Below are 13336 nucleotides of genomic sequence, written 5' to 3'. Positions count from 1 at the left end.
GGGAGCTGACTCTGCAATTAGGTCACTGAAACTGTTGTTGGACAACTGTTCTGTCCCCCTGGACATTACTGCTGTTTATTTTGCAGAGTTAGCATAATAGCAGCACTATTATGCTAATTATAGAGAACCCGTCTGTGCCCTTCACCTATGACTTTTTTTGGTTTATATTATTTTGACCTATATATATATATATACACACACACACCCTAAACTCTATTGGTTTTCAACTATCTAATCTGGGGTGAACTCACATTTGGCACACTAAAACAATTAACCAGCAGCTTGGATATAGAAAAAATAAGGATCCGTATTCTCTCCTGCAAAAATGTAATTTTTCTTCTCTTTGACTTTATATGAGTGAGACAGAACTGCCTGAGACAGAACTTTGAATAAGTTTTTTTAGCTGCAAGGGACAGACAGTACAGACAGGTGATGTTGGGTCCTTCTTGCATTTCCAATCCTGAGATAGGAGAATGAACGACACTTTTTTAATCTACTCAGAAAGTAAATTCTTTGCATCGCATACAGTAGGAGCATTCAGATCTCTCAGTAAAGATGTATTTAAATGACAAATGCTGTAGATGAAAAGAGAATGCAGCTTAACGAGACATCCCTGAGATATTGTGGGTTTTTTGTTCACAGGAAATTGCCTAGATTGGTATTTTTACAGATTTGAAATCACTTTAATAGAGTGAGGAGTTTCTGAGCGCGGCTTAATTACTTTCTCAGCACTGATCCTATGGAGGAAACAGCAAATTGATTTCTACGGCGCATCTGAACAAATGTACAAGCCTGTGCCACTTCAAAGTTTTCCTCCCCTCCTTACAGTCTCTATCCCTTAATCGTTCTCCAGAGAGACTTCACAATTCAACCATGTTTAAACCAAACAACATATGACTGCAAAATGTTTCTGTACAATCAGTAAAAAAAAAAAAAGGAAAATCAATACCAAATCAGTTTGATCATAAAGATTACTGATTGATAATGAAGACACACTTTGACACAGAGACAAGACAAAGAGGTTCCAGGGTTTCAAGAAAAAAAAATGCCCATAAAATTTTTTTTCTTTTTTTTGTGTAGGGTTTTCGATAAATCGCTGAAAACAATAATGAACAATGACAGCCGGAGAGATATATTTCATTTAAAAGAAATATAAAATAGGAATGCTATCAATACAATATTTATCAAAAAATCATTTTGCCCTGTTTAGATAAGTGTTTATGATGATGATCCCAAGCTCGTATTGATCTCTTTGTTTTCATAGGCCTGAGCAATGTTTGTATTATATTATGCATTCGCACTGCAGAGCAAATAATCAATAAACTTCATGAAAACATGTTCTGTTGCACTGACGCCATTATTCTTAGCTTCCTGTCACATGAATGTGTAAAGTGTGTGGAGCAGCTTTTCTTGATTACAGTGGCAGTGAAGCCTTATGGTTTTCCACAAACAGCTGTGTGTGGTTGTAGAGCTGCCCACTGGAGCAGCCTCATTAGGCCACATTTCAAACTCCGTCAGTACTGACATGGCATAACTCAAAAGAACTGTGCACTGTGTACAATGATTTATGGTCATTGTTCCCCACTGTACCCTTGGGTGCTTTAGTGCAGTAAAAACTTTAGGTTTTTTGATGACTACATCAAAATAAACAGACACTGCCCAATGAATTTCTATTAGCTAGTTTGAGACGGAGTGGGATTTTCAGTGCCAAAAGCGTTTATGTAAAAGGCGGAGCAGATGACGCTAAAGTGCCCAGACTAACGGACACCATTCATCGATTAATAGCAAAGATTAGTGTAGCAGCATCACTCAAGCCCTGCTCCTCGCAGTTTAACCGTTCAGGTCACTGAACAAAAGAAGCTCAGGTTCTTTTCACACATTAGGATATAAAACCTTATTGTTGTGTGTCTTACCTTTGGATACTGTTGGACCGGAATGAGCACTCTTTCGGAGAGCTTGATATTTTTATTGCTGATGATATCTAGGTATTTCTTAATGTCACCATCTTTTTTCAACTCATCCCCTTCATATTTTTCAATCTCTGGAGAAGAAAAAAAGAGAGAATATAATTAGTTTGTTAAGTAACTGAAAAAAAAAAAAGAAAGGAAGCAACATCAGTCACATCTGGAAGTCTGCTCTAGAGCCAACTGCAGAATGACAAGAATGACATGATGCTAGTCTGGGGACACATCGGGAGAAATTTAACTAAGCATTGCATCATGCAGCGAATATCTAGCTGATCATGTTTGTGTTTCAGCTGCAAATGTGCTTACACTGCAAACTTTAAAACACAAGATTATCCTGCTGAGTCCTGATATGTCCTTTACATCAGGCCCTGTAATCTCATGAGCCAGTATTTCCAATCAAAATAACAACGTAGACAGTCACACTCTGTGCCTCACGTCCCTGAAAGCTGAAGTCTGGGGGGGTTGTCTAGTCTTTGATCCCCAAAGAACTTAAACAGATTTTCGACTGAACATACAAAACATTTGATATTAGAGTAATTGGCACAGAATTAGATCAATGAACTCTCATTCTGAGATCGTATTTGCAGATCAGCAGTTCCAATCATGCTGCAGTATTTCCCCTCATAATTTAGTGGGTGGACAAATCATGTGCAAATTGGCTCAACAGTCCTTCAGTGTCTCCCCCGTGTTATTGCTAATAGGAAAGAGATGAGAGGGGGATATTAACTGTCCGGTTCAGCTTGACAGAAACACTGAGACCAGGAATATTTCATGACAGATGCATTTTGCCGCACTTGAAACACTCACAAAACATTATGCTCTCAAAATCTTTTGTTCATATTGTGGGAATCCTTCTCAGTGGCTAATTAATACTCTGTGGTATTACAATTATAAGTCGCTAAGCTTCTATTGGACAGGAAAAGATGTTTGTAACCAAGACCGAGAACAAGAACCACTCCAGGGCTGCTATATTGAAACCCAAGAGTTAATTCAGACTGGAGAACTTCATCCTTATCTTAGCTATAGCTGGTGGACAAAGCTGTGAGGTTAACAAACTGGGTTGGGCAAATAAACCGCTTAAAAATGCTCATTAAAGAAGAAGATTCAATATAAGCCACGTGCAATAAATCCTCATAATTGAGAACAACACAGAATCTTTATAAAATGTCTCAGAATCTGCCTATTGATCAATAAGTGCAGAAATTACATTGCCATGTTGGTTTATGCTCTGAGCGAAGTGTCCTCCTGAAACTTATTGCTGACAGTATGAACTTACGTTTACAAAAGCTTAATGATGCCTCTGTTCCAGGTACGCCCAATATTTATTCATTACAGCTTTCTAATGGCCTGATGTTTCAGCGTTCCACCATGAATGAAGTTAAATTGTTTGGCATTGGTAGTGTCTGAGAAATCACCAAGACCAAATTCCAACTTACATCAATTTCTTCCAGAGTGACAGTCTGTGACTGTGCCTCATTGTTCGAGGAAGACCATTATAACAGGAACATGCTGTCGCCCATTCAATGCAATTCTCTCTAAGAAGACTAACGAAAGCTTCAAAATCACAGGCCAATCAAAATGAGAATGCAAATGACTGAATGTGAAAAATCCCTTCTTTGGATATTAAGTATGTATGAGTCGGTGCCAGATGGAAGAGTCTTAACAAAGAAATCTGCAGAAAGGAAAAGTTTTCGTTCATTGCTTCTCAGGACTACTTTCTGGGTTATTTATTAACTCCTTTGGGCAGACAAACAGACTTAAAGACCCCTCTAACCTTTTCTTCATCAGCACAGCTGACTCACAGTGACACTTAGCACAAGGCAGGCGTCCCAGGATAACAGTGGCTCACAAAATGTACCTTTTCAAAACAACATTTATGTGCATGTGGCAATGCCGGAGGAGATAACTAAGAATCAGAGGCGTGCAAACAGATGTGTATTTTGAAGTAGCTTTGTTTTATATTCAGGGTGATGCATAGGGCCAAGCTAAACAGACAAACTATAGGCTATGCTCTGTATGGAGGATGAAGAATGAGTTGTTTGCACCAATCTAGTCCAAAAAACTATGTGAGTGGCTACTCAGCTGGCCTTTGTGTTAAGTGCTAATTTGCAAATATTAGCATTCTAACACGATATATTATGGCATCTGCTAAATAGTAGCATGTCAGTATTGTGAACGTGAGCATGCTGCTAACAGCATGCTGCTTTGAGGCTTCAGCCCAAAAAACCACAGTGCCGTAATCAACCCTCTAAAATTCGAAATTGTCGATAAATCTTCCAAAAGGAGCCAACGGCATCATGGTTGCTCCGGCAAATGCCCCATAATGGCGAATATCATCGTGACAGAGTCTGTGGAGAGAAGAACTTTGGACGGATGAATTAACATCATCATACAGTAAACTGCCGACTGTTTCCTGTTTGCTCAAGACAATAAATGTTGGTTTCTTTTTACCATCACCACGATCTTTCCCTAATGGTTATCATTCTATCCATGGTAGAGGAGGTGGTCCCCCGACCTTGGCACAATACACAATGCACACCCGCAACACAAACTGCTTACACTTCTACCGTCAGGCATCAGGTCCAGGACCACAAGACTCCCAAACAGCTTCTTTCCACAGGCAGCACGCTTTGCCTTTGCTGCTGTTATTTAACTACCTCATTGCCAGTTGCTCAATTACTTGCTGCTGTCTTTTATACTGGTGTATTTTAGCTATTATATGATACTGTTATATCGTGTTACATGATACCCATATTGTGTATTTTATATGTTTACATATATGAATGGCTAGGTTTTACTGTGCACATGACAATAATCGTTGAATCTTGAAAACGATATTGTTCAATAGTGGCATCTGATTAGAAAAAGCTAGCGGGGAGCAGGCGATGAAAACACCACGCATTCTTTCATTCAAGGACTTGTTTGCTGTAGACTCCTTTTCAGGTTTGGATAATTCAAGAATATGTTGCAGGGAAGATTTGACACAATATCAAAAGCAAATTTACAGACACAAGTATATATCTTTTTCAATTAGTAAGCTTTATACTGTCAAATAAAGCTTGTTTGGATTTAAAAGTGCCTTTTGTGCTCATTGTTGAGTGCCATTGGCTGGTTTTATCAAGGATTTATTCTTGATATCCGTGTAGATGAGTTCTGCATTTCTGCATGTGGGTGAAAAATTTGTTTTGGGTTATATTCTCATTTTGAAGTGTTTAACTTTCAAATGGGTATCATGTTCATGGCATTTGAATAAAGTAATGAAGTTTTTATAGCACATGGAGATGATTATACTCTGCACCAGGGAGAAATGGGAAACACCTTTATCCTGCTCTGCAGCCTGCCAGTGAACCCAGAAGAAGATTGTATGTGAGAAAGAGAGAGAGATTAAGAGATGGAAGGAGAGAGAAAATGCAGAAAATGGGCTTACAATGTATAAATGTGGAGAAACAGTCCCACTGGTATCATTGTTGTCAAATAAGGTAGGAAGTGGCGGGAGACTAAAGATCAGAGAAGCGAGAATGTGCTTTGAAGGTCACTGGTTTCAGCCCTGACGGAGAATGAAAACAGTCTCGCTGGAGGAACCGAATGAGTAAAACCCTCAATGACTATTCTAGTGCGCTTGATTCCCTCTGTTGTGCTGCCCAAACTGCTTGAGCGGAAGCTACTCAGCAGCCAAGAATGGAAAAAGAAAAATTTCCAATTTAAAAAATTTGCAATTTTAAAGATTTGCAAAAAACTGCAGCTTAACCTTGTAGCTACCAGATAGCTGCGTGCAACTGTTGGATTCAAGGTTTTGCTGAAAAAGAGAAAATATGCTCAGTCCGCCTGCCACAGCCGGTCGCAAATTCATACATTTGCTTCAGTATGCAGCAATATTATTTAAAGCTCTTTTGCCCGGGATAAAAATGAAATGTGAATAAATGCGTTAGAGTGAATTATCCCCAAAAATGTTGACATTTAGTGAGCTTTTGAGTCAGACTTCTTCAGTGAATGAGCTGGATTTACACCCTAAACAGGTTCTTCTTTTTGCTGACCAACAGGATAATGTCTTTGGACGGTGGGAGGAAACCGGATCCCGGGAAGAAACCCACACAGGCATGGGGAGGACATGCAAATGCAGAACCCAAAACCCAAAATGCTGCCTTCTTCGAAATAGTTTGCCAAAAATGAAATCATGACAAACACGTCTTACAGAGCTTTACCCTCCTAGTAAAGAGTAGCATATATGCAGTTCAATAACACAAGAAGAAATGGAACACGTGCTGCATCATTTGGAGACAATAATGTGTTTACTGCTTGGCTGTTTGTCGTCACACTGTAGCTTTATTCAATATAAGATTTTGTTTGCCACACAGTCCATGCCACCACAGCATGCAGTGTGGTTTGATGCCGAATAGAAGCTGTGTGTAAAATGTGTGTGATCTCCACTTTAAGGCGATGACAGTGAGATCAATTTGTCTACTCTGTTGGTGGGGGGTCGATGGTGTTCTTATTCCTGGAAGGGTCAGAAAAGTTGGATCCATGGCAAAAAAAAAGAACAGGCAGAGGATGATAAAATAATTCAGCACAATAATTCCAGTGAAAATGAGCATCATTGAACACAGGCTGCACACTGCTGCCACAGAGGGATTCGACGAGACAAAACAGAGCTTCAAGATGAACCTCATCGCACAAAACAGAGAAAAAGCAAGATGTCCTGGGTTTCAACATGTAGTCTGTGTCAACAAGTAATGCTCACCGTAAGCATCATCCCTTTTTTCCCTCTTCTTACATCTTTTATTTGACAAAGTTAGCCCGAAGACTGGAAACCTTGAAAAAAAAAAAAAAAAAAAAAAAAAAAAAAAACTGCAAACTGACTGACAAGCATCACAGAAAAACTGCAGAGAATAAAAAGAGCACATGCGGTTTGGATGCTAATGGCTATATTTTGACTTTTGGGCTGATTTTGGTAAGTTACAGCTGAACAGCACTTTTCCACTTGAACTTGAAATTCAGTCAATAGTGAATTGAGTGATGATTATTTTATACGTTTTACTGCACTGTAGGCAGTTAAACCAGCTGCAGTAAGAAGTCAAAGAACAAAGGCTTTGTCAAGTGCTGCCATTAGACTGTAAATTATTCACTGATTTCTTCTACCTACTGAAGAGTATAGCTGCTATAATGACTTTATAATGGGAGAAATGGGAGTTATAATGAAATTGGGTTTAAATAGCACACTATTTCCAAAGGCATTTCATGTGCCATTTCCACGTTTTTTTGTTCTAATGTTACTTAAAACTATGTGATGAATGTGATTTATATATATAAACTTGCTCTAATACTGAGTATGGATTTGAGTGGTGGTGGTGATTACCGCCAGATAAGAGCCTCAGCCACTGTTGCATTTACAAGGCAAGATTATTATATTAATACCGCCTCTGAGCATGACTGCTACCTCTTCAGGGCAATGGGAAGCTACAGTACTTTGGTTTCAAAACGTGACAGGGCAAGTTGGTTTGTGTGCCGATTTGAGCAGAAGAAGAGATGTTAACATGGGTTTTGCTATTTTATCACTGGAGATGGCTCTCGGCGAGTAAAGGAATGAATTTTGATGCAAAACAACATTTCTTCCAGGGAGTTGTAAATTTTAATGCATCAGTGGCTGTGTAGTAATAGCAAAACTTACAAATAGCTGCTTTGAGGGAAGGGTTAGAAATTAGTCAGTGAAGAAATGGCATGGCCAAAACTGTGCAGTGGTACAACGGAATAGGCCTGAAGGAAATAGGCACAAAGTTATTCACGCACTATTTGGTGACACCTGGTTGAATTACTTCCATACAAATGATTGCATGTGAGGATAGTTGTGGCTCTCCTTGGGCAGAGTGAACCTGGTGTTGGGTCGGGGAGGGGTAGACTATGAGGCGTGCAATTAGTTTTGACCTTTTTCACTCTGGACTGATGAATTTAAACACACGTGGTTGAAAATATGCGTCACTGTTCGGCCACATGCTGTTAATGTGGTTTTTAACTAAACTGCATGGAAGCAAACTGCCATTGACACAGTGAAGTATTAAATCTTTAATCTAATCATGATGCCATCTCCAAATTCTCAGCAGAATAGAACAGAAGGTGAATGGAAAAGCTATTGTTGTTCACACAACTTATGCGTACAAAAAAAAACAACACAGTAAATTTTAATCTTGATGGCATTCTCATCTTATTACAACCAAGTGCACAGAGCGATGACAGGATGGAAAACATTGTCCAATGCTATCTTTGGTAGATAGATATGATAGCCAGAACATTTGCACAATATATTATGACACATATAGGATCACTTTATCTTACAGTGAGTATTCGTCAATAAATCTTTATGTTATATGGTGTAAGTGTAACGTCTCGTGCCAATGCCCGGTGTACATTGTACATGGAGGAGCCCCTGATAAGGAGGAAAATGGCATTAAGTAGGAATAAGTAAGGGCAACAAAGGTGATATGTCGTCTATTGATGCTCAACTGGGCGCTGAGCTTTAAAGGAAACTTCAAACTGTAAAATCTTTAAAAGGAAGACAACACGGAGTATCAGAGAGAAACTGAAATAGTGATTCATTATTCCACTTTAGTCCTCTTGATGCTATTTGGCAGTGCTGTGGATGAGATACAGTATATCGGCAGAGATGTTTTTCGGGTTTTTGTCAGTTGTTTTTCATATAATGCATTTGATTGTATTGCTAATCAAATACATTCATTCCTAGTTTGAAGTGTTGACGATTTTCTGCAGAGGATACAACACATTATTCTACAGTGCTATTAAGTGAGCCATGATTAATTGATCAATTAATTGTGGAGGGTGATAAGTGGCAGACCATCAAAACGTTTGATTAATTACTACCTCTAATAACGGAATTGAGAACAAAAATACGAATACAAAGAGTTCTGTCTCTGAAAAGCATAATGAATTTTGCGACAGTAATTTTACTTCTTTCCTAAAAATCCAACATCGTTGTTAGAATACTGTTATGTACTGCTGTACTCAACAATGATTTTTGTTATTTTGGTTTAAAATTCCAACATCTGTCTCTTTCCAATATTTAGAACTTTCCTCTTATATGTGAACATTCAAAAGGCACAGAAACGTGATCTGATATCTAATACTATTGTGCTCTGGCTTTGGCTCATCCACTCATTTCAGTTGCTTGAAATGCTCATGACCTTGGAATTTAATCTTATTCGACTAGTGCCCTCATTGTAAGTCACTCTTGATAACAGCATCGCCTAAATGCTGAAAATGTAATGTAATGTCTCACTTTCCTGAAATGTAATTTTTGCGTCGTTCTGATCGGTCATGCCACACGGGGTGGTGTTTATCTGTCGCTACGAGATGGGTCACTGCTGCGTACCGAGCCGGCCATCTCATAATGGATGTGCTGAAAATGTGGGCAACAATTTATTAAAAGAGAGAGAGAGATTAAGTGAAAATCAATTCTTGAGAGTCTCCAGACAGAACCATGCTCTGTGGTAAAGCATCATCCAAATCACTTGTAACAATAAGACGTATCGTTTTCAATACGTTCTGTATTAGAGGTTATTCATTCTGACTGAACAGGTAACGCGTACATGTATTTACATATGTGTCGAGATAAACCTATGTATGTGGTGTCTTTTGTACCATCTGTATTCAAAGTACGTAATACAATTAATATCTCCTCAACAGTTGGGCACTGGAGCTTACCATCTCACTTTCTAATTACTGCTCTCTGTTATTGGCTGACGAAGGACACAGCCAAACATCTGGATTGCATTGCGCAGGTTGGTGATCAATTTCAATAAAAGTCAAAAGATTATTACTTGAAATGCACCACAAGATCCATTAGCTGAGAGCCAGCACCAGAACCTTCTACATTCAATATCAAAACACAGCAATTGTTGTGTGATTAAGTGGCGGATACTTAATCTCTTTCTGAGAATATTTCCTCTTCGTGTAAACACAGGAACCACAAGAAAGTGCAGCCGAGTTTCTAGGTGAAAATATGAGCTCAAACTGTTTGGTGAACGGTTACAAGGAAGGAGAAAATGAACATGATGAGTACAAAACCCAGATATCAAGAGGATTAAAGGGTGTTTTCAGCTCAAATACTGTGGTGTTTCACATCAAAAGGAGACTCTGCGCAGGCAGTTTAAGCTGCTTTAAGTATCTAACCCACGATTCTAAAAGACGTTAAAACTTGACAACTTCATGAACAAAAACATGAATTTCCACGAATACAAAACAAAAATGTTGTTAGGAATTCTTCTGTATTGCTGCCCCTGCATATACCAGCATTTCTGGTGGTTAAAAAAAAATTGCTTGACAGAAAAATGTCTAGAGATGGAAACCTACAGCTGCACACACTCGCCTTAGTTTTTCTCGTTAACTAACACTCCTCTCCATGCAGACGTCCCACTGCCTCCCTGCCTGGTTTGCTTTTTCGCCTTATTAGGAACCCCATTGGTTTTCACAGCAAGCCTGAGCTAGGTAGCATGTATGTAGGAGAGTATTACAAAGAAACCCTCTGGGATCCATTAAAAGGCTTCCCTTCCTTGTTGCTAACGTCAAATCAACTGCACAGTTCATTAGTAAAAGGCATTAAAATTGACTTTTATACATCAATCTGAGCAATCATTATGCACTCGCTACACTCTGAGTCCAAGAGGAAGAGCTTAAAGAAAAAGTGGGAAGACTGGCTGAATATTAATATACAGACTTATTAATACCGATTAAATTCTTCCAATTATTGTCAGTGTTTTATTATCACTTTCTGTACCCAAGAAAAGAAGACGCTCACACAGAATTATCCTTATTAGCCACCTTGAAGAGCTTTGCCCCAGATAACTTTAAATCTGCTTAAAGAAAGACAAATGATTTTCCAGGCAACAATAACTTAAACACATAACTAATTCATAATTTCATAAATATGGAGCTGTTAACTGAGGCCATGTTAAATCCAAGCTGTGCTGTTCATTGTGCATGATGTGAATAATGCAGGATTACATGCTCTGCTATTCACTGATAAATAGCAGTGAATCTATAAATTTTTGAATGCAGTTCATCTTGCTGTCTGCTGATATGCAATACTAATGTATTATACGTGAGTCTAGACTGACACAGAGGGCACCAACTGTGCAACAGTGGTTAAATTATGTCCATTATTTCACAAGCTGCCCGTGTTTGTATTTTTGTGTATACTTATGTGAAGTGTTCTGTATTGCAGCTTGTAGAACTAAAAGTGAAGCGTTACTATATCTGCTAGAAGTGCAAAAAAATAAATAATAATAAAAAAGCTTTAACTGAGTGAAATGAGTAAATCCAAGAAATAATAATAATGATAATTAAAAATATTTTAAGTGAATACATACAGCGCACATCAGCATTTCAACATGCTAACTGCTGTTCACTGCGGTGAACATAATAAATGCTGAATTGTTTGTTTATATCCTGGCAATGTGAGTCAGGCTTGAGTAAATCTGGCAAAGTGTACCGAGTGACAGATGATCCCATCTGCATCACAGTTAGCGACAAGCACGGGACTGTCAGGTGTCTCATCAACACATTTCAGAAGGAAAGCTCAAGGGGATGAAGCGGCAGACCATAAACACCGTGTCCAATCACAGCATATTAATCTAATGTGCAGCTTGACTTCATCTCTCTTAACAAACACGCCAAACACAGTTTTGTGCTATTTTAAGACTCTTCGATTTGAATTTGACAGATTCGTGAAGATCAGGTTAACACATATGTAACACTGCATTTCCTTCCAGGACAACAGTACAAACTGTTAACAGTTTACATCAGTCGCACCTTCATTAGTGCTTTTGGGTTTTTTTTTTTTAGAACTATACTTCTACTTACAGCACGCAGTTAAAACTAAACATAGCAAGAAAGGGCAGAGAATGGAATTTCCCGTTGGACAAATAGAGAAGTTTACAAGTCCAAACTGAATGAGCTGAGCCATGTTTCTGTTTGCTTTGCAGTAATAAGTTCTCTATCAAAAGTGACACAGGCTCGCTATGTTAATAAGACTGAGGCTACCTGCAGGATGAAGAGGCACTTTATATGCTGAAGTCTGGATTTCCCCTCTGAGACAAACTGTGACTTTAAGTCAGAAGAGAAGACTGTAGAACATCTGTCCCAGTGGCATCATCTCCCTTCTGTGACCTTGATGACAGCTTTGGTGTAAAGGAGAGATAACTTGTGCTGCATGAACAGTTTGTTTAACAGCCTGTGCGGCACGTCTCAGGTAAAGTTCTTCACAATATGGGGTTGGCGATGACATATTCCAGGAGATTAATTGTTTTATCCATTGAACTGAAGTTGATAAAGACATTTCATATGAAATCCTAATTTTGTGCCAAATAGACAAATATTTACAGAACAGAATGTAATATAGAGCTGGTCTGCAGGGATTTTTACATCCTTTAGATACAGTCAGTCATACATGAAGGTAAGTTGTCCTCTGTCCCATGTCCTCCTGAGTTTCACTGTATTTTTTTTTTTTTTTTGTGTGTGCTGGTATCTGACCTTGTAAGGTGGCGGGTCAGAAGGTCTCTGACTTTAAACGCACTTCACTTTCTGTGCTCGCTCCATTTCCTCACTTGACGGTGACAGAAACCTTTGAAAAGTTAAGCAGTGTGGACAATGAAACGCACGGAGACCCGAAGGGACGCCACCTGAGAATAAGCCCACACCGGCTGCAAAAGCAGTAGTACGGAGCAGGGCTGCACAATGACGAGAGCAGATAGGAAATACCTGACTTACCTTCTGCAAGCAGGCGCACGGCGTGCACAAAGGAGGGGTCCAGGCTGTTTTTCTCGGCCACCAGTTCAGGTAAGCACTTCTCAGGATGCATTGTTGTGGTGAGCGGAGCCTCGTCTCCGGCCGGCCGGTGCAGGTGAGACCACAGGACTGCTGCTGAGCGTCGGAATGCAAACTGTAAGCCTTCCCGCTTCCGCTGTCACTGTGCCAGTCTTAATGAGCACCACATGAGCACCCCAAAAAATAAATAAATAAATAAATAAATAAATAAAATAAAATAAAATAAATAAAAGAAAGGAAGGGAGGAAGGAAGAAGAACAGTAATAATAATAAGAAAACCAAACAAACAGGTGATCCTTGCGCTCTCCGACACGCTTGATGGCGGCTGGTGGATTCAGAGGTGTGAGTCCATCCCTGCCGCCGCTGCCTCTCTCCTCGGCTCCCGGCCAGACTCAGACTCCGTGGGGCTGCAGAGCGCGCTGCTCCCCGCCCCTCCGCCCCCCACCATCATTATTGGCCATATTCTGGGACTGGCGCGGCTGGAAAACAAAGACGGTCCCCGCTGAGCGCATGACAATTGGGCGATTTGATCAGAGGGA

The 13336-nt window shown here is 39.5% G+C and overlaps 1 protein-coding gene across 1 annotated transcript in view; it reads right to left on the bottom strand.

The window, feature by feature from the left end:
• The window catches only part of khdrbs2 (KH domain containing, RNA binding, signal transduction associated 2), a 48250-nt gene extending 35419 nt beyond the window's left edge, over positions 1–12831 (bottom strand). Inside the window, exons 1-2 of the mRNA XM_029521686.1 lie at positions 12741–12831; positions 1914–2041 (exon numbers count right to left, since the gene is read on the bottom strand). Coding sequence (XP_029377546.1) covers positions 1914–2041; positions 12741–12831 — 219 coding nt within the window. The remainder of the gene's footprint in view (positions 1–1913; positions 2042–12740) is intronic.
• Positions 12832–13336: the final 505 nt, after the last annotated feature.

This window comes from Echeneis naucrates, chromosome 15 (genome assembly GCF_900963305.1).
Source record: "Echeneis naucrates chromosome 15, fEcheNa1.1, whole genome shotgun sequence".
Lineage (NCBI taxonomy): Eukaryota > Metazoa > Chordata > Actinopteri > Carangiformes > Echeneidae > Echeneis > Echeneis naucrates.
This window is presented reverse-complemented; position numbering and strand designations above follow the sequence as displayed.